Source organism: Scylla paramamosain, chromosome 12, assembly GCF_035594125.1.
Source record: "Scylla paramamosain isolate STU-SP2022 chromosome 12, ASM3559412v1, whole genome shotgun sequence".
NCBI lineage: Eukaryota > Metazoa > Arthropoda > Malacostraca > Decapoda > Portunidae > Scylla > Scylla paramamosain.
In genome coordinates this window covers 23342948-23364245 of record NC_087162.1, presented here as the reverse complement: position 1 = coordinate 23364245, position 21298 = coordinate 23342948, and the positions used below count along the sequence as shown (strand labels likewise).

The 21298-nt window shown below is 44.1% G+C and overlaps 1 protein-coding gene across 1 annotated transcript in view; it reads right to left on the bottom strand.

The window, feature by feature from the left end:
* Positions 1 to 1190: 1190 nt before the first annotated feature.
* LOC135105905 (lachesin-like) overlaps positions 1191 to 21298 on the bottom strand; it is a 163565-nt gene continuing 143457 nt past the window's right edge. The window contains exons 7-9 of the mRNA XM_064014579.1: positions 10258 to 10435; positions 9157 to 9293; positions 1191 to 5945 (exon numbers count right to left, since the gene is read on the bottom strand). Coding sequence (XP_063870649.1) covers positions 5839 to 5945; positions 9157 to 9293; positions 10258 to 10435 — 422 coding nt within the window. The 3' untranslated portion in view covers positions 1191 to 5838. The remainder of the gene's footprint in view (positions 5946 to 9156; positions 9294 to 10257; positions 10436 to 21298) is intronic.

The window sequence follows — 21298 nt, the reverse complement described above, 5'->3', positions numbered from 1 at the left end:
TAAATGATTTTGTGTATGAGTTATGTGTTGTGACACGGAGGAACTAGTTCAGTGACGGAGGAAGGGTGACATGCGGCTGCTGGATGAAGGGGATTTAAATATACTTGCGAGAGGGTACTTAATTTTTTCCATTTATGAATTCAGGAATTATTTATACTCAGGCTTTTGTACTTAATACTATCTGATTATCAAAGTTAGAAACTCACTCGTAAGCTAGTTAGTTGGTCATGCATATTTTAATGGTAAAATCTAGAACACACACACACACACACACAGAGAGAGAGAGAGAGAGAGAGAGAGAGAGAGTTTCCACTCCTACACCCTCCCAATAAGTCATGATGTCGAGAGAAGCACCTTATGTTGTTTCATGCATTAATATGGTGCAGCTTAATAATACCCATGTGAGGGGGAATTAGAGCATTGGTAAAGACAGGGTGGCGACCAGCGCAGGACACTTCTCCTTAGATAGAGGTCGCTGAGGTCAACTTCCTGAACTTCCTGGTTGTTGCTGACCGACCTTCTGCAGGATCGTATGGCTGTTTAGACGAGAGAGAGAGAGAGAGAGAGAGAGAGAGAGAGAGAGAGAGAGAGAGAGAGAGAGAGAGAGAGAGAGAGAGAGAGAGAGAGAGAATTATAAAAGAAAAATACTCGACATAATACCAACAACATCAATGAGGAAGGGAGAATGGAGGACAATGACACACACTTTTGTTGATGGATCAGTCAACTGTTTATTGGCTGCATACAAACCCTACGACAGTATTTACAGTTACAAAAAAATCACAGCAAACTACAAACTACAACCATTCACACCACTCTCTCTCTCTCTCTCTCTCTCTCTCTCTCTCTCTCTCTCTCTCTCTCTCTCTCTCTCTCTCTCTCTCTCTCTCATACTTGTATACAACAAAGTAACACTACTACTTAGTAAACTACACGAAAAGAGTGTTTTTCTTTCCTTCTACCAAAGAAATGCAACGTTGAAATATCTAGTAGAGTTTTCTTATACATATATAACATACGTGCTTTGTTATTATCTGATTCTGTTTGCCTTTTTCTTTCTATCTGTCTCTCTCTTATACCCACAAGAATAGCAGAAGAGACGGAGCGCGCCAAACAACAACATTAACAACAACAAAAAGAGTTTGATGGTGATGTATTCCTCTCATAAACACTATTTTGTTTGTTGTGTGTGTGTGTGTGTGTGTGTGTGTGTGTGTGTGTGTGTGTGTGTGTGTGTGTGTGTGTAGACAAACCATCTAGCTGATTTGCTTTTTGTGTTTGTGGTGCTTTTGTTTACTGTAAGTGAAGTTTGGTCCTTGTGAGGATTGTTTGAAATATTTTTTTTTTCTAGCTTTCTTATTTTTTCTATCCGTTCACCTTCAAAAAATAGTAATGATCCATCTTATTTACACAATGATTTTTGTCTTCACTCACGTCAGATTTTTTTCCCATTTCACCACAAAAAAAAAAAAAAAAAATGGCATCTCAGGAGGAGGCGTTATATATGAGTGAGTGGGTGAGCGGTGGCACATACACACACACACACACACAAATATAATCCGGACGGGGACACATACACACACGCACGCACGCACGCACGCACACGCAGACACACACACACACACACACACACACACACACACACACACACACACACACACATACACACGCACACACATACACACACACACACACACACACAACCCGCCACTCATACTGAGCAAGCACACAATAATAATAAAAACAAAAACAAAAACACATACACGCGGAGGGGTTGATGGATGTTTGGGTGTGAGGTGGGGACGCAAATCCACGTCAAACAGCCCCGGCGGCCTCCCACTACTGACGCGGCGGGAGTGGTGGTGGTGGCGGTGGTGTTGGTGATGGTGGTGGTGGTGGGGACTGCCAGGGAACACAAAGGATTACGTATAGGTACGTATGGTATTCACATGTGAATTCATAGTCTGAAAGCACGACCAACACGCAACAGAAATTACCTCAGAGTCCACTACAGCGAAGTTAAAATTGTTTATATATATTCATATGTATATGTGTAAATATATATATGCTTCTTCGTTTCATACATATTAGAGAAAGAGGAACAGGACAAGGAGGGTGTGGGGAATTGCTGGTGCTGTGGGAGAGGAAGGTTCCTCTGAGTGTCCATCTCTTTGCCGCCTTGAGGAGCTTCTGGTTTTCTTAGTTCTCACCCGCAGCCACGCTCATCTGGCCACTTCCATACATAAGAACAAAGGCAACTTGCAGGAAGTCAGTACACCCACAAGTGATAGTCCCATTAAGAGAAAGATATATCTTTTTCCACCTGCCAATCGTGCCTATAAAAGTCTAATCTCTTACCCAGTCCAAATTAAAGTACAACAACCAGAAAACTGCGTCTGCTCCACTTACCTACCTTCATGTTCGAGCACCAAGGCTCATTAACTTTTTGGGCAGCATTCAAACATCTCTAAATACTTTCCTCTGCAGTACATTTGAACCTAATTATGATACAATGAATCTGAATTCTTCGTAGCAATTAATGTGCATTACCTGTGCTTTTGCCAAATAATTGTCAATCTTTTCTTGCATTTAAATATGATTATCATTTTGAAATTTATCTGCATTAAAGAAATCTTATGTGCGCATCGTTTTTTTTTTAGATACTTACTTTTATTGTTTTTCTTTACTTCACCTGGCTTAGGTCTGAAATTTTTCATTCTGTTTCTGGCAGCAGCCTTAACGATTCTCTCTCTCTCTCTCTCTCTCTCTCTCTCTCTCTCTCTCTCTCTCTCTCTCTCTCTCTCTCTCTCTCTCTCTCATCCGTACCTCACTCAATGACTTCCCCTTTAACTCCGTGTCTGCCAAACGCACACGCACAATTGAACAACCATCAACACGCACAAACTTAATTCTTTTGTTTAAACTTCCCCCTTCATCCACCTCCCCATTTTCTTTTTTTCGTGCAGTCTAGTGGGAGGAACAGGGGGCGGCGACCTTCACATAAACCACCGCGGGAGGGCACACGAACGGCCTCCTCCCCTACTGGCTGAAATGTTCCCTCCTACAGTTATAATGAGAGAAAAAAAAAGGGGGTGAGGGCGCGGAGGGAGAGAAAGAGAGAAAGAAAGAAAGAAAGAAAGAGAAAAATACTTGATATTTAAACACAGTCACCTTACTAACGCTGAAGAATTAGTGAAAGACGGAATGATCGCAAGAATAATGAGTACATACGAGCTAAAAAGTGTGTGTGTGTGTGTGTGTGTGTGTGTGTGTGTGTGTGTGTGTGTGTGTGTGTGTGTGTGTGTGTGTGTGTGTGTGTGTGTGTGTGTGTGTGTGTGTGTTCAAACATTACACTTTGAAAATACAAATACAAAAATGTAAAAATTCCTTTGTAAAAACTAAATAAAAAATAACGAAAATGCATTCAAATTCTGCAGAGAAAAATAGGTATGCATAGAAACTCGTAATATACACATTTATCTTGCCCACCGCTTCATCAGATTCCGAGAAATTCCTCATTAATTCAGCCCTTGAGTCCCTACTAAGCAGCCTTGACCGCCTTCATCTCACCTGCACCGCCCACTCTCTTGCCCTGAGCCCGGACGCTATTCAGGTGGCCACTTCACCTTCACCTTTTCACTCCCCACTTCAACCTCCACATCTAAGCCAAGTCTTTTCATCCCCCCACCCCTTTTCCATACCTCCACCACTCCACCCACTACCACGCCAGTCCTCGCCTACGCCTCTGCCACTCCGCTTTACTGGATGGATGGTGGAGGTGGAGGAGGTGGAGTAGGGGAGTCAGGGGGTCTGTCATGCCTACCCTACAAAGGACGGCCCTGTGATACAAAAAGGTGAAAAAATCGATCTATAAATCAGAGTAAGCTTCGTGATCTTTTAGTAATCACAAATTCTTTTGAAAAACACTGTACAGCCTCGTTTCTGAACAACAATAAACTGAGGAAAAAAAGAGCGGAAAGATACTTACGTTTAGTGCGCTAATAACACTTTTTCAACCATAGCATTCATTTCATTCAAGTTTACGTTCATGGACCAATACTACTTTTTCACTCGCCCCACCATAACCACCACTCCTCTCCTCCCCTCCTCCCCTCCAACCCTCCAACTCTTCCTCCAAGCCCATTTTACACTTCCAATTTCCTTCAGCTACAATCATGGGTTTGTGTCTCCCCAGAACGCAATTTGGAGTCGCACTGAAAAATAAAGGACAAAAATAAATCACAGCAATTAGCGGAAACACTCGGAAGTTTCTGGCCACGACCGCATTTTGGGCAGAACAGTTTCCCGGCGAGGTGGCGTAGGGCGGCCTCTCGTTCCCTTAGGTTTGTGAATAGCGCCCCGCAACTGCCTTTCAGCTCCTCGGGAAGGGCGCTATTGTGGACACCAAGTCTGTTTGTCTTCCCCGTCTCCGTCTTGCACCAGCGAGGGAATTAGGAAGGAATGGGATGGGAAGGGAAGGGAAAGGAGATAGTTTGGGTCAAGATGTACGACAACTGGAAGAACGCGTTAAGGGAATGAAGGTACGTATATACTTTTTTTTTTCTTGTTTTGTTACAGTTTGTTATTAGTTTCTCTTTAACGCATTCACGAGTCCATTAATCCACATTTGGAGCACATTAAGAGGAGTCACGAGCGTCTAGTCCAACCTCTGCTCGTGTACGCCTGGCCACGCACACATACATGCACTCACGCATACACACGTACATAGACACACACGGGGGACTGACGGCATGTATGTACACACCCACCTCCGCCAAGCCTCAGGGTCGCCCTTGGTGTGGTAAAAAGGTTCATTAGTCCGTGCTGGTGGAGGCGGCGGACGTCCGTCACGTTACCAACACTACATCAACACAACAAAACGACGTGATTGGCTGCTGTCACTTGCCGCCGCTAACAAGGACAACACGTTTTCTTCCATGCCCTTCAGTCGGTTTTCCTTCACTTCTCCCTTCATAGGCGATACATCATTTTTTTTTTTTCACGCACTTCCTCCAGAAATGACGACCCTTTTTTCCTTCACATTCTTACCTTAGGAGCAACGCACCACCTTCCTTCAGATGCAACAAACCATTTATATTTTACATTTTTCTTTTGATGGGGTATACACTGTTTTCCTTCCTCTTCCTCCAAAGGCGACAAATCTCTTCATTTCTTACTTTTCCTTCAGAGGCGACACATCTTTAGCTATCTCTCAGAGGTGACGAAAGGTTTTCCATCATTCACTTCCTTCATGCAATACATTGTTTTCCTTCAATCCCTTCAGGGACAGCGGGGAGTTTTCCTTCGCACAGTCCCTTCACGAAACAACCACTTTCCTTCACTGCCTTCAGGGGCCAAAAAACCGTTTTCCTTCACACTGTCCCTCCAGAGGGCAACAAACACTGCGGCGCATCTTTAGTCCATCAGTTCGTCCTCGTTCGTTCACTGAGTCATACAAAAATATACACACAAGGTCATTTCTCGCGAGTTATGACGACCAGACACAACCCGAACACACACAAAAAGTGGAAAGCAGGGCCTCCTTCAGAGCCTGTGTCCCGGCAGCTGGGTGTGTCCCACGCTAAGTTATGGGTTTCCTACGGCGCACACTCGCATCCCACGCACTCAGTTCAGCCTCCTGTTCCTTACTCTACTTCTTTATGTCCAAAAACACATTAATTTTTCTAAAACTAAAATAAACCAAGAATTAAACATAAATGCTTCTTCAGAGGGTCAAGATCAGTGTGGTCAGGCCTCAACCTTTGACCAGCATCCACATCCACGCAGCTGACCTCCCTACAGTGCCCCATGGCTCGTGACCTCGGCTGACCCAGGAGATCATCTCAGGAGGTTGATGAGCGTGGTAAGGGATGAGAGTAACAGCACCAAGGTGAGGGAGCAAAGGTCCTTCCTGCTGGAGCCGTGCATTGCCTGAGGATGCTCGCCTACAGGAGAGAGGGAAAAGAGCTGGTGATGGATTGATATACTACAGCAAAGTGACATGGCAAAGGACAGATATAGTACAGGACTGGTGAATGCGTGCCTGTAAGTGAAGAGTCATGAAGCGAAGTGAATCATGTGGTGATTCATGTGGTGATCTTCTGTACTAGGAAGATGAAGTGATGAACTGTGGAAGAGGTGAGTGATACGAAAAAATAAAAATAAAAAAATAAGTGGTTGGTAATCAGTCACTAAAGGGAAAAAAATAACGTAAATGAGTAACTAAGGTAGAATTAAATGACTGTTGAAGAGATGAGGGACAGATGTTTGAGAGAGAGAGAGAGAGAGAGAGAGAGAGAGAGAGAGAGAGAGAGAGAGAGAGAGAGAGAGAGAGAGAGAGAGAGAGAGAGAGAGAGAGAGAGAGAGAGAGAGAGAAGGAAGAAGAGGGGAATGAAGAATCACCCATCACTGAAAAAAAAAGAGAAAAGAATAAAGGAGAAAATTAACGAACCAGCAAAAGAATACATTACAAAAAAAAAGAAAGAAAAAAATATTATAAAAAATTCAAAGATGAAAAAGAGTAAGGACTCTGGAAATAAGCAAAGAAATAAAACAAACAAAAAAAACATCACAGGAACAAACAAGACAATATCCAAACAAGAACAAAACAAAACATTTCTTCATCCTTTTCATGCTGAGGTTAAAAAGTGGAAGAAATCTAAAAAAGAGAGTGGAGTTGGTGAAGGACGAGGGAAGGAGCGGAGGAAATAAGTGAAAGACAAAAATATACACTGCAAGGAGAGAACTGGGCAGTGAGAGGGAGAGGGAGAGGGATTATTCAAAGGCTCGTGAATAATGAAGTGTGAATGAGTGGCAGCGAGAGAGAGAGAGAGAGAGAGAGAGAGAGAGAGAGAGAGAGAGAGAGAGAGAGAGAGAGAGAGAGAGAGAGAGAGAGAGAGAGAGAGAGAGTAGGGGAGGTGGAAGTGGGGGAGAACCGAAAAACAATAAAGGTTGGAAAAGACGAATTGTTGGAATAAATTACACGAACGAAACTACACGTGTGAGTGAGTGAGTAAGTGAATAAGTGAGAAAGAGAGAGTGAGTGCGTGATAGATGCACAGCCACACTCAAATGAAAACAAATCCGTGACCTATGAGAGAAAAAAAAAAGCTGAAATAAAAAAAAAATGACATAAATGAATAACGTGCATATACTACTGTAAGTAAATGAAAAAGAGTGAACACATGAATGCCCCAGTGATGCGTAGCCAATCCAACACACGTACACATGCATACATACACAAAGCAAAACCCGTGACCTTCATAAAACGAGGCGATAAAATATATTGAAATGAAAAAAAAGTTAGACAATAGAGCATAAACGAAAGTCAGCTGCCACATGTGGGCGCCGGAACAATAATGGTTTTCAAGGGGATAACAAGGGGAACACAACAGCATAGGGGACAAAAATAACAAATGATAGAGGGAAAGAAGAGGCAGCTGAATGCGTGGGAGCGTCAGAAGGAAAAGCTGTGAGCGAGATGAAAGAAGAGAGGACAAGTGTGAGGCATGGATTGGAATGGAGCAGGAGGAGGAGGAGGAGGAGGCGGGGGAGGGATTAAGGAGAGAGGAGAAAAAAGATGTATCGACTGAAAAAATGTGAATATATGATGGTGGTGAGAGAGAGAGAGAGAGAGAGAGAGAGAGAGAGAGAGAGAGAGAGAGAGAGAGAGAGAGAGAGAGAGAGAGGATAACAAACTAAACATGAAACACAAACACACACACACACACAACACAAACACATTTCCCTCGATCGCGCCTTTTAATCAGACGGAACAAATACCAGTAATTGACAATAAGTGTAACCATTAATTCCATTCTAATGAAGCCACTAAACCGCTCAGGTATACCAAAACCCACAACAAAAAAGCAAACACGTGGAAGGAGGAAAAAAAAATAAGGAAAAAAAAACTCACTTCAACCCACAAACTCGTTTTCACGGACGTCAATTACGCGACAGGTAAACAAAGACGACAGGTGTGTGTGGGAAGAAGAGTGAAAGGTAATCCTTCCACAGGCCATTATTATCTCCCCCCACTGCCGAGAGAGAGAGAGAGAGAGAGAGAGAGAGAGAGAGAGAGAGAGAGAGAGAGAGAGAGAGAGAGAGAGAGAGAGAGAGATTAACGAACATGGTCTTCCTCCTCCTCCTCCTCTTCCTCCTCCTCCTCCTCCTGCCTGGCTGAGTGGTATGTGGGGAGGATCCTTCTGCTGTACTACTACCTCTTCACCACGCAGTCAAAATTATTTCCCACGCACCAATGCAAGGATCAGATGGTCTAATTCCGTCAACTTGAATAATCGTCCTCAGAAAACAAAAACTAAAAATTACCATTGATAAAAAAAAAAAAAAGGACGACAAAAAACATAATTATGATCCGATGCTGGAGTGGATCAGGTTTTGAAAAATGTATTGCGTTCTTTTATTTACACGAGTGGGCACGGGTTGAGAGGTTAAAAAGTAAACAAAATAAAAGGGAACCCACTGTGTGCTTATCAATAAAGGGAGGATGGAAGAGTTCACCATTGTGTGAAAAGCAGGGAATGTAAAAATGTGTTACTGATGGGAAACAGAATGGATAAAAAAAAATGAATAAATAAAAATAAAAATTGTGAGCCTCGATGGAGTTTATTCTCTTGTTCCCAGAAAAAAATAAATAAATAAACAAATAAATGCGGTTCCTTTCTAATTTCCGGTTTGGTCGTTACTCGTTATTTTGACGTTTCTCTTCGTGTGTCTGAGTGAGGCTGAAAACAAATGATAAAATGAAACACAATGGTAATGCAGGAACTAAACTTGTTCCTACTGTTGTTAACATTGTTATTGCTACCGCTGCCGCTGCTCCTGTAACTAGTAATACTACAGTTCCTACTACTTGTACTACTACTACTACTACTACTACTACTACTACTACTACTACTACTACTACGACTACTACTGTTATTGCTGTTGCTGCTGCTGCTACTGTTGCTACTACTACTACTACTACTACTACTACTACTACTACTACTACTACTACTACTACTATCAAAGCAACAAGAGCCACCAAAAAAACAACAAACTACTACTACTACTACTACTATTACTACTTCTACTACTGGGGCTTTATATCTAAACTCCACCAAAACCACCACCACCACCACCACCACCACCACGCACCATTGAGGACGTGGACGAGCACGCTGCCGGTGGCCACGTCGCCGAGGGAGCAAGTGTAGTTCCCGGAGTCCTTCGGAGTGGCGTTGGCGATGAAGAGAGTGGACACGATCACCGAACTGCTCATGTCGGTCTTCACGCTGCGGGGAGGGAGTGAGAGGAGTGAGGGAGGGAGTGAGTGAGTGAGGAAAAGAGTAAAGGAAGGGTGGGTAAAGAGTGGGTGGAGGAGTGAGGTGAGGTAAGAGGGAAGGGAGCAATGAGGGAGGGAAGGAACGAGTGAGGGAACAACTAAGAGGAGTGAGAGAGGTAAAGGATGCTGGAAGAGAGTGAGTGAGGGAGGGAATGAGTAAGTGAAGGAACGAGTGAGTGAGTGAGGTAAGGTGTGAGTGAGGAGAGGGCTGAGGGAGGGAAGGAATGGTGGAAGTAGCGAGACAATGAGTCCAGTGAATGAATCAGTGAGAGAGAGAAGCGAGTGAGGCAAGGAGTGATAGAAGAAGTGAAAAAAAAAAGTATGGGAAGGAGTGAGGAAAAGGGTGGAGTGAGGAAATAAGGGAAGGGGTAATTGTCAAAGTATCAGGTTCAGCTATTTCACCATGTGAGGAGACACGAACATGGCAACACTGTCCCTCTCATCCTCTGATTGCTTTACGTATTCCTGTCTGGTTTGAAAATTCGAGGCAAGTTGACTGTGAACTACCAAAACCTTTATTCAGTGCTAGACACCGGATTACTTGTGTTGGTGTAATCGAATGGTAAATAAATATGAGTCTTGGTAGGTACACAGTCAATTTGCCAATCAGAGGGTGGAACCATCGCCCAGTGACAGCAACATCACGTCTGCGTGTCCTCAGGTGGCAAAACTGCTGCATTCATTGAGCTGGTGACATGAACGTAGTCTCCACACGCACGAGCACACACGCGCACGCACAAACACATGCAGACAAACACACAAACTTTCTCTCTCTCTCTCTCTCTCTCTCTCTCTCTCTCTCTCTCTCTCTCTCTCTCTCTCTCTCTCTCTCTCTCTCTCTCTCTCTCTCTCTCTCTCATACACACACACACATACACATACACACACACACACACACACACACACACACACACCTGATGCCGCCCCTGGAAGTGTCGTAGTTGAGCATGTGGTCGCCGTGTCGCCACAGAATGAAGGTCTGGGCCTGCGGCATTTGGCTAATGGTACACTTGAGCTCGATGGTGCTGCCCGTCTTGTAGAACTTCTCACTCACCGAGGAGCCTCTGTCGTCTATGATGTCCACCACCGGAGCTGCAAAAAGTTAGGGGATACAAAGTGAGAGAAAGGAATACATGAGGGTACAGAAGAAGGAACAAAGAATAGTGTGTGTTTCGTATTACAGTAAAAAGAAGGAAGGTTGCCTGAGAGATAGAGTGAGAGAGAGGAATACATGAGGGTACAAACGAAGGAATAAAGAATAAAGTAGAGTGTGGTACGGGAATAAAGATAGGTTGTCTGATGGACACAGAGTGAGAGGAATACATGAGGATACGTAAAAAGAAACAAGGACAAAGAAGTGTGTGCTTGGTATTAGAGTAAAGAAAGGACGGCTGACTGATGGCTTGAACATTAGTCTTGATAATGGTAGAAAAAAGAAAAAGTTACTTAGGAAATGATAATGAGGAAGTAATGGACAGGTAAAGTAAGCAGCGATATATGAACGGAAAGGTAGTGAAAAAAGTTACATAGCAATAGCACCACAAAAGTAAAGTAATGAGTGTTCAGGTACTGCAGGTCAGGGAGAAATGGACTATTATAACAAGCTGCAATGCACGAGAACCGTGAAGAAAAAAAGTCACAGCATGACCAAAAACAGATGACGGTAATGCACACAAGAAAGTGAAAGAAAAAAAATTAGTGACTGAAGAAAGAAAAAAAATTACATGACCAATCAAGAAAACACACACGAATTTCGCGAACGAATTGTGTCGAGGGCAATGCAAAAATGAGCCAAATAGCTTGAAACGAATAGCTCCTGCCAATTACAACACGGAGAAATGTGGCGTAATTTGCGTCCAACGAAAACAAATATGCCGTTCACGTGATATACTATGATAGCTTGTAATCTTTTTCGGTCATTCCGCTCTTGATACTCCAATGGTGTGCGTGCAGTACGGCGCGGAGGCTTAATTCCTTGCCCCACATAACACGAGGTTCTTTCTGCCTCACCTCTGCGCCTGGAGGGGAGGGGTGTGTGTTCAAGGTGTTGCTATTTCTTCCACCTGTCGCGTGTTGCTCTTCTTCACGTGCATTTTTTTCCTCCGCTTGCCTTTAATTTTGGCTGATTGTAAATACTTGTATATACTTTGGTTATCTTCATGTTGTAATAATACCTTGCGGCAATAAATTGTCTCGGCGTCACGGGAGTTCATGTTTCCTTTTGTTTCCTATTCCTTTGTATTCGTTTTCTTTTCTTCTTTCCCATTCCCCAACTGCACGCACGGATAGAGAGATAACTAAATGAATTCAGTTTTAAGGAGTATATTACATACAGTAAATTGAAACAAATATCAGTTTTACACTTCGAACCAGTATAATAACGAATAACAAAAAAAAAAATGTTATCAAACAAAATTTTACTTATACAATGTCTCCAGATTAAAAAGAAATCACTACCAAATAAAAATCACTACCAACCTGAGAGAGAGAGAGAGAGAGAGAGAGAGAGAGAGAGAGAGAGAGAGAGAGAGAGAGAGAGAGAGAGAGAGAGAGAGAGAGAGAGAGAGAGAGACAAAGAGAAATGAAGCAAACTATAACCACAACTTTTGGCACGGATTCCTAATGAGACTGACCACCACCACCACTACCCCCCCCCCCAGTAATAACTCTCCTCTCCGGCACAATGGACAGTCTTACCCCAGAGCAACTTTCCTCCTAAAAACGCGGAGTCCTGGAGCGCCACAGGGCAATGACTGGCCAACGCAGCTTTTCCATGATACATAAATTCTATATTTCCCCATAACTTTTGGAGGCGTGCGTGAAACTTTTCCGTGCTATTGGTTAGTTTTACGTGTGTGTGTGTGTGTGTGTGTGTGTGTGTGTGTGTGTGTGTGTGTGTGTGTGTGTGAGTGTGTGTGTGTGTGTTTTCGATTACACTAGTATGTGTGTATCTGTTCCTTTTTTCTTGTTCTGCTCTGTCGATCTGTCTATCTTTAACTGTTTGTCTGTATGTATGTCTGTTTTTATTTATATTTTGTCTTTATCTCTCTTTCCGTCTGTCTGTCTGTTAGTTGCATATTATCTTGCTCTGAATTATCAAGCTTTATTTCATTATATCTATACATTTATTCATGCGCATATGACATTTCATTTATTCATTTCTCTCTCTCTCTCTCTCTCTCTCTCTCTCTCTCTCTCTCTCTCTCTCTCTCTCTCTCTCTCTCTTTCCCACGCCACCACACTGTGCTTCTATATCGACCCATAAACCTGTCTAGATTGCTTCCCGCCAGTGACTCCTTGTGCTTTATCTGTTGACCTCCCCAGGCACACTACCCCCCTCCACTCCCATCACCCTCACCCACCTCCAGCCTAACCCTGACCCTAACATTCGCGACCCCAATGAAAAGACCAAACGAAAGGAAGAAAAATAGAATAAATATCTCCAGATTACAAAAGCTCACGCAAGATAATCAAGAAACAAAGACTCAGAGGAACAGTAATGAAAACGGAAGGAGGGACAAACTAAAAAAGAAAACGGTAGTGTGAAATAATAAAGGGAGAGGAGGGTAAAGAGAGAGAGAGAGAGAGAGAGAGAGAGAGAGAGAGAGAGAGAGAGAGAGAGAGAGAGAGAGAGAGAGAGAGAGAGAGAGAGAGAGAGAGAGAGAGAGAGAGAGAGAGAGAGAGAGAGAGAGAGAGAGAGAGAGAGAGAGGAATAAAGAAATTTAATAAGGGCAAGGAGAAAAAGAAAAAATAGAACGTAGGAATTCGTTACGAGAGAGAGAGAGAGAGAGAGAGAGAGAGAGAGAGAGAGAGAGAGAGAGAGAGAGAGCCAGCGCCATGACACTCATAACCTGAAGCGCAAGAACCTTTTTCCTTCATGGACTCTTCATGTTTCCCCCCAGCGGCTCTCTCTGCGCGCCGGAATGAAGGAGAGGAGGGAGAGGAGAGAGAAAGAAAGGGAGGGAGAGGGGACGAGTTGAGCCAGCACGAGACGGGAGGCGAGAGAAGAGAAAGAAGTGGCGGGAGTTGAGAAGGAGGATAAAGGAAGGATGTGGGAAGGAAAAGGGAAGAGGTGAGGAGAAGGACATGACAGGAAGATCACAGAGAAGGAGGAGGAGGAGAGGAGAAAAAAAGAAGAGGAAGGAGAAGGACAGGGAGAGAAGGTGGAGGAGCAAACAAGAAATAAATCTGAATATAAACTGAAATGTATATATTCTTGGCAGCAAATATTTGAATTTAAACTTGAGGAGGAGATAGAAGAAGAAGAGGAGGAGGAGGAGGAGGAGGAGGAGGAGGAGGAGGAGGAGGAGGAGGGGGAGGAGAGGGAAAAAAATATTACATACCAAAAAAGATCTAAAGAAGAAATTGTAAGAAAAGTGAGGAAGAAAGGAAAGAACGGAGAGGAAAGAACAGAGAGGAAAATAATGAAGGAGAAAATTACTGGCCTTACCTACTATGCCTCCTACGTAATTGGAGAGAGAGAGAGAGAGAGAGAGAGAGAGAGAGAGAGAGAGAGAGAGAGAGAGAGAGAGAGAGAGAGAGAGAGAGAGAGAGAGAGAGAGAGAGAGACTGCCTATAACGAACGACAGTAAAATGATAGTAAGAGATGAAAATCAAGTGAAGGGAATGAGAGAATAAAACATGAGAGATGGAGGGAAGAAGAGAGTTACGAATAGTGAAGAGGTGCTTAGAGAGAGAGAGAGAGAGAGAGAGAGAGAGAGAGAGAGAGAGAGAGAGAGAGAGAGAGAGAGAGAGAGAGAGAGAGAGAGATTTACACTCATATAATCGTTAAGCAGGAACCCCACACACACACACTCACACACACACACACACACACACGATTCTACTCCTCTTCTTCTTCCTAAGGACCAACAAATCTGGTGTTGTTTGATCTTTTTTTTTGTTCCTCCTCCTCCTCCTCCTCCTCCTCCTCCTCCTCTTCTTACACCTCCTCTTACTTGGCCTTCCTATTCCCTTTCTGCTAACTCCTCCTACTTCATTTTCACCAAGCTACTTATTCACCTCCTCCTCATCCTCCTCTTCCTTCACCCAATCATGTTCCTCTCCTCTCCTCCTCCTCATCCGTCCTTCACCAAACCCCCCTCTACTAAATCTCCTTCCTCCTCCACCTACACTCTTCTCCCCCCAACACAACAACCCCACGGAACCCTAAACCCTCGCCTACTCAGCTCCCCACCTTACCAAACACAGCACCCCTTATACCCCAATCTCTCGTCCACGTCCCCTCCACCACCCTTGCCAAACACGACTCCCTTCGTATTAACGCGGACCAAAATATGCTTTCTCGTTCGTCTCTCGCATATTAAGAAAGTTTGAAGGAGCGTCCCTTGCTTTATGGGAGTTTGGGAAGAGAAAACGAGTTGGAGGCATACTCGGAGGAAAGAAAGCACTTTTATTTCCACCCCCTTTTTTTTCCCCCCCTCTCTCTCTCTCTCTCTCTCGTGTGTGTGTGTGTGTGTGTGTGTGTGTGTGTGTGCGTCTGCGTAATTCAATTCTATTCCTGACTCGTATTTCGCCTCAAGCAGGAAATGAGATCCTGGTTTATATTCTTCCCCTCGTGGAATATTCAGCCGCGGGGGGAAAGTAAATAACAAATACCATGCAGCCATTAGGAGCAGCCTTCGTGGTCATCATCTTTACTCGTCTCTGCGAAATAATATACGACCCAAGCCAACCGAATACCCACGAACACTGCAACTGGAGAAAGAGAAGGAGAATAGACACGGTGGAGGAAGAAAATCAGCATAAACATTTCAGCCAATACCACAGGAAGAGATTACTACCACCACTACCACCACCACCACCACCACCACCACCACAATAACAGCAGTAACTCTTTCTTACACTATATACCCACATGAAATACCCCAACTGTGCTTCATCTCTTCCTTTCTCCTACCTCCTCAGCAGCTCCTTTCATCCTACTCACTTTGGTTATCAATCTTACCTTTAGTTTCTCTTTCCTTTATCCCCTACCGTCTTTTTAACCCAAGGAATGTCTGTCTTTATCTGTTACCTTCTTTCTCTTCACTAGCAGTTGTTCTCCGTGTCTCTCTCTCCCGCTAGCTCTCCATCTTTCTTGTTGTTCTTCCTTTAAGTTCCTCCCTGCCCAATCTATACCTTATCATTCCGCCCTCACATTCCTACGTTTATTCCCAATGTCCTTCCTGTACTTTTCTCTCCCTGCTCCCAATCCGTTCCTTACCAACTTCGTTCCAAATGTATCCTCTTTCCTTCCCCCTTTTCCTTCAGTAACGCCACTCTTCCGTCATCCTCCCCCCACCCCTTCCGTTCTCCAGCACCTCCTTCTTCTGCTCTCATTTCCTAGTCCCCTTCCTTTCCGTACCGCACTTCCCCCAAACAGTAGCATCCTTCTTCCCCTTTTACCTAAGCAGCTCTTCCCTCTACCCTCCTACCCAAGTCCCCTTCCCTTCTGTGCCACACTTCCTTCTTCCAACAGTCTCCTCCACCGCATTACATTCCCCACACTTCCTCCTCATGGCATCCCCTTTCCTACCCACTCTTTCTCTACTAACAGCGCCTCCTTTACCCTCCCCCGCCTCCCACCACCTCCTCTGCCTCCCTCTCCCTCCCCCGGTCCCCTCACGCAGACAAAAACACAGTCCGGCATCAGGCAGGTCACTGGTCCTTTTGTGTCGCCAACAATGCTCCTTCGGCCATACCATTGTTGCATCAGAAGGCTCACGAGCGCCCTTTGTCTCCTTCCCACGCCCGCCCCGAGGCTCCACGCGCCCTCACACGCTCCTAATGGCACGTAAACTCGGACGGCAGACCCTTTACGTGTTTAAACGCTGCCCTCTCCTCACCTGCCCTAGTGTGAGCAAGGGCGCCGCGCTCCTGACGCAGATGATTCCTTGTTTTCGTTGACTTGGGGAATGTTACGTTTTCCTCTTTTTCGTGTTATAGAAAACGGGGTGATAGCTAACCCTCCACTTCGTCCTTGCCCCCTCCGCCCCCTCATCGGCCTTCCTAACGCTCCCTGTACCTCCTCCTCCTCCTTCTCCTCTCTCACCCCCGCCATTGCAGCCTGATGATAATGATGCTGTTATTCACATGGGGAAGGAGATGATAATGACTATTTCTTGCCCAAGTAGCACAATATATTCGTTCTTGTTTACAGCATCGTTTGGCCGCCATGACCTCCAGGGCGGCGCGGAGATAAAGGCTAATTTTCCTTCTTTTTTTCTCTTTTCTTTACGGGAACAACTTTCACTCATTAAGGAATCCAGCTTATCCTTTACAAATGATGGATGTTAAATGATAAACAGCGAGAGAGATACTGTGTGTGTGTGTGTGTGTGTGTGTGTGTGTGTGTGTGTGTGTCACAGTATTGATGCCTCCCACTTGAACGGTCAATTGGAGGGAGAGGGGTGAGTAGGAAGAAGAAAGGGAAGAGGGGAGGAGGAGATAGGAGGAGTGACATGGAGATGGAAGAGGAAGAGAACTTAATAGAAACGAGGAATAAGGAACGGGGAAGGAGAGGAGATGAGAGATATGCCTAAATGTGTGAGAAGAGAAGAGAAGAGAAGAAAGAGAAGAGAAGAGAAGAGAAGATAAGAGAAGAGAAGAAAAGGGAAGAAAAGGGTAGGGAGAGAAAAGAAAGGGAAGGGAAGGGAATTTAAAGGAAAGGAAGGGAAAGGAGGGGAAATTAAAGAAAGGGAAGGGAAAAAGGTGGAAGAAAAGGGAGGGGATAGAAAAGAAGGAAAGGAGGAGAAAAACAGATATAAGTAGAAGTGGGGAGCAAATGGGTAGAGAAAGGGAGAGGAGGAAAGGGAAAAAGTGAAAAGCAAGTGAAGGAAAGGAAAATTAGGCAAAGTGAACTGAAGTGAACTGAAGTAAAGGGAAGGAAAGTGAAGGAAACTGAAGGGCAATGAAGGGAAGAAAAGTGAAGAAAAAAATACTCGATATGAAGAGAAGGAAAATGAAGAGAAGAAATGGGAGGAGAAATCAGCTGAAGAGAAGAGAAGGGAAGTGAATGAACGGTCCAGCTAAAACAAAGCCTACAGCACAAAGCCAGACCTGCTCATGTCAAACGCACGCATTTTCTCATTTCCACGAAGAGGCAATCAACAGCTTATTCCGAGACATCATTTCCTGCCGTGATTTCCAGGTTCAACTTTTGTTTCGTGTTTTTAATTGGGCAACTCGAGGAGAAAGCGGGAAGAGAGAGAGAGAGAGAGAGAGAGAGAGAGAGAGAGAGAGAGAGAGAGAGAGAGAGAGAGAGAGAGAGAGAGAGAGAGAGAGAGAGAGAGAGAGAGAGAGAGAGAGAGATCTTTTCCTTTCTCCCCCTTTTCTTTCCTTCTTTTACTTTCATTTCCTTCTCTCAGTGACGCGAAATATCCAGATGGAAAACGCGGGGAGAGAGAGAGAGAGAGAGAGAGAGAGAGAGAGAGAGAGAGAGAGAGAGAGAGAGAGAGAGAGAGAGAGAGAGAGAGAGAGAGAAAACGTACCCTCTTTTACTTTCTTATTGCTTCCTCTTTCTCCTGGAGGAAGGAAAGAAGGAAGGGAAGGAAGTAAGGAAAGAATGAATGAATGAAGGAAGGAATGAAGGAAGGGAGGACTAAAAAGGAAGGGAGTAAAAAGAAGAAGGAAGGCCGCAAGAAAAAACAAAACAAAAACAAGAAAGAGAAGAAAGGAAGGAACGAAATAAATAAGGGAGGTGAGGGAGGAAAAAAAAACAGCTAATATAACAAGAAAAATGTGCAATGTTTTTTCCATTTGGATTACCGATGAAATAAAAAGGAAGGAAAGAAGGAAGAAAGGAAGGAAGTGCGGATGGTAGAAATGAATGAAGGGGAGGATGAAAAAGAGGAAGGAAGGAAGGAAGGAAGAAAGAAAGAAAGGCAGCTGGTATTATGAAAGAAAAAAAAATATATATATAAAATGTCAGTCAGCTTTACAATACACACGAAGACTAAATGTTATGAAAGAAAGAAAAAAAGAAGAAGAAAAGATTAGACTCGCCACAGACAAGACCAAGGCAACATAGGCAAGACTTTTATTGCTGCCAAAATTAGACCAGTTGAGGTACGTTATTGTTCTCTCTCTCTCTCTCTCTCTCTCTCTCTCTCTCTCTCTCTCTCTCTCTCTCTCTCTCTCTCTCTCTCTCTCTCTCTTGCTTTTAGTGTCGTGGCTACTGGTTGGCACTTTACTTTCATGAGAGAGAGAGAGAGAGAGAGAGAGAGAGAGAGAGAGAGAGAGAGAGAGAGAGAGAGAGAGAGAGAGAGAGAGAGAGAGAGAGAGAGAGAGAGAGAAACTATAACAAGCACAGTACGGTAATGATACTCTAACACACGCAAATAAAAAGACAAACATGAACCTTGAAGAAAGACTAACAAGAATATCATAGTAATTCCCAACCCTTCAAAACAAATAAAATAAATAAATAAATACAATAAATAAATATAAAATAAAAAAGAAAGATAAATGAAGATAAATAAAAAAATCTATCAAATTAACAGAAAACTCCGAAGATTAAGGAAAAGAATCCCAAAGTTATTCTACTTTACAAAAAAAAAAAAAAAAAACGATCCATTGACCTTCGGAAATCGGTGTTTTATTAATGGAATACTACGAATCTTGAGTCTCTTGTGGGAGGAGGAGAGGAAAAGGAAGAGGAAGAGAAAAAGGAAGAGGAGGAGGAGAAGGAGGAGGAGGAGGAGGAGGAGGAAGAGAACGACGTTGAAAAGAAGGACGAAGAAAACGAGGACATGAAGGAAGAAAATAAGTACTGCAAACTGAATTATTAAAGCAAAACAAAACCAAATGACACCGGTTTGAGATAAGAGGGAGAACAGCGCTACCTCTCCCACACAGAAGCTGCCCTGAGCCAGAGTCGAACCTGCAACGCCTTCGCCGCCATGTGAGCAATCAGCACACCACACAGCCGGTACGAGATGAGGAGAAGGAGAAGGTACGTGATTGGAATAAAGAAATGACGAGGAGGAGGATCACACTCATGCTGACCTTCAAAGCCTTTCATCAATCCACAGAACTCCACTTCAATTTACTCCACTCCACTCCATTCCACTCCATTCCCTCCTTCCCGCTACCCCACATACACACCGCACTCATCCACTCACTCACACACCCACTCACACACTCACACACACACTCACACACACACACACACACACACACACACACACGCATTCCCCACGCAAAGTACATTTCCGTGGCCATGTTCTACCTCATCATTCCAACAGCTACCAACTGCGGCGGAACTAATGCCCAGATGAATATTCAGAAAGACTGCGTGCAAAGTGGACCAAATAGCGTGCATGCGAGTGTCTTTTCTGTGTGTGTGTGTGTGTGTGTGTGTGTGTGTGTGTGTGTGTGTGTGTGTGTGTGTATCTGCCTACCTACCTTTGATGCTTTTCTGCTATTGCCTAACTAACATCCTCTCTCTCTCTCTCTCTGTCTCTCTGTCTCTCTCTCTCTCTCTCTCTCTCTCTCTCTCTCCTCTCTCTCTCTCTCTCTCTCTCTGACCTCCTTGCTCTCAGTCGCTCCAGTGAGTCTAATTAGTGTGCATTTTCTCACTCCCTTTCTCACTCTTTTTCCTCCTCACTTCCGTCCACTCTTTTTACTGCCCTTCAGGAGTGTCACTTCCCCCTCAGGCACCTGCCGTTTGTTCGACCTGTTTTACACTTAATACCTTCAAGAGGACAGCGCGAAGGTGGCTGAGCTGGGCAGAGATGAAGTGGAGCAGAAAGAGGAGGAAATGGATTAAGAGGAGGGATTGAGTATATAGGGTGGATAAGTATGGGAGAGTAAGAAGGTAGATAGATAGGTGGGTAGGTGGTAGATAAATAGATAAATTGACAGATGGACAGGTAGGTAAGCAGGTAGGTAGAGAGATGGGTAGATAGATAGATGGACAGATAGATAGGTAGACAGAGTGACAGATAGACTGACATTGATACAGAGATGGATAAATATAGATAAACAGACAGATACAAACATATATAAATAGATAGATAGCTTGATCAGTAGATAGACAGATAAAAAAGATAGATAGATAGATAGATAGATAGATAGGTAGATGGTGAGTGAAACAAATGTACAGATAAATGAATGAACCGAGTGAGTGAGTGACTGAGTGAATGACTGACTGAATGGGTGAGTGGATGAATAACTGGGTGAATGAATCGGTGAGTGAATAGGTGGATGATGCGGATTCGTGCATGCTGGAATACCATACTTTTCCATCCACTTACACACACACACACACACACACACACACACGCACACACACACACACACGCAAATTATGTAACCAGAACGCTTTTAAGCAATCATAAGCGCAAATTCCTTTGTATTTCTATTTACCTGTCAGTCAGCCTCCCTCTCCCCTCCCCCCTCTCTCTCTCTCTCTCTCTCTCTCTCTCTCTCTCTCTCCCTCTCTCTCTCTCTCTCTCTCTCTCTGCTCCCCGCCTCCATCACTGCCTCCATTACACTTGAATCACAGTCATTTTCTGTCACTCGGAAAAAAAAGAGTTGCAAGCTTTTACTCTCGCACATTCTTTTCCATAATCGCACGCAACCTTTTTTTTTTTTTTTTTTTTTTTTCGTACGTTCCCCACTCTCACTCTCTCTCGTTCACTCTACTTATATTTAATACAAGCGCCCCCTCGACCCTGAAGGCTGGAAATGGCTTCAAAAAAATTCTTCCTCGCCCTTCTAGCTGTAAAGTGCCACACACACACACACACACACACACACGCTCGTTCACTCGTCCACTAACATTCTTGGCCCTGTGAAGTTCGTGAGGAAAAGAGACAGAGAGGAAACGGAATGACGAGTGTTAATGAAAACGAAATCCGCGGGTCGTCCCAGGTTTCAGTTGTACGAAGGTTATTCCACCTCGATTCTTTTCCTCTCTCTCTCTCTCTCTCTCTCTCTCTCTCTCTCTCT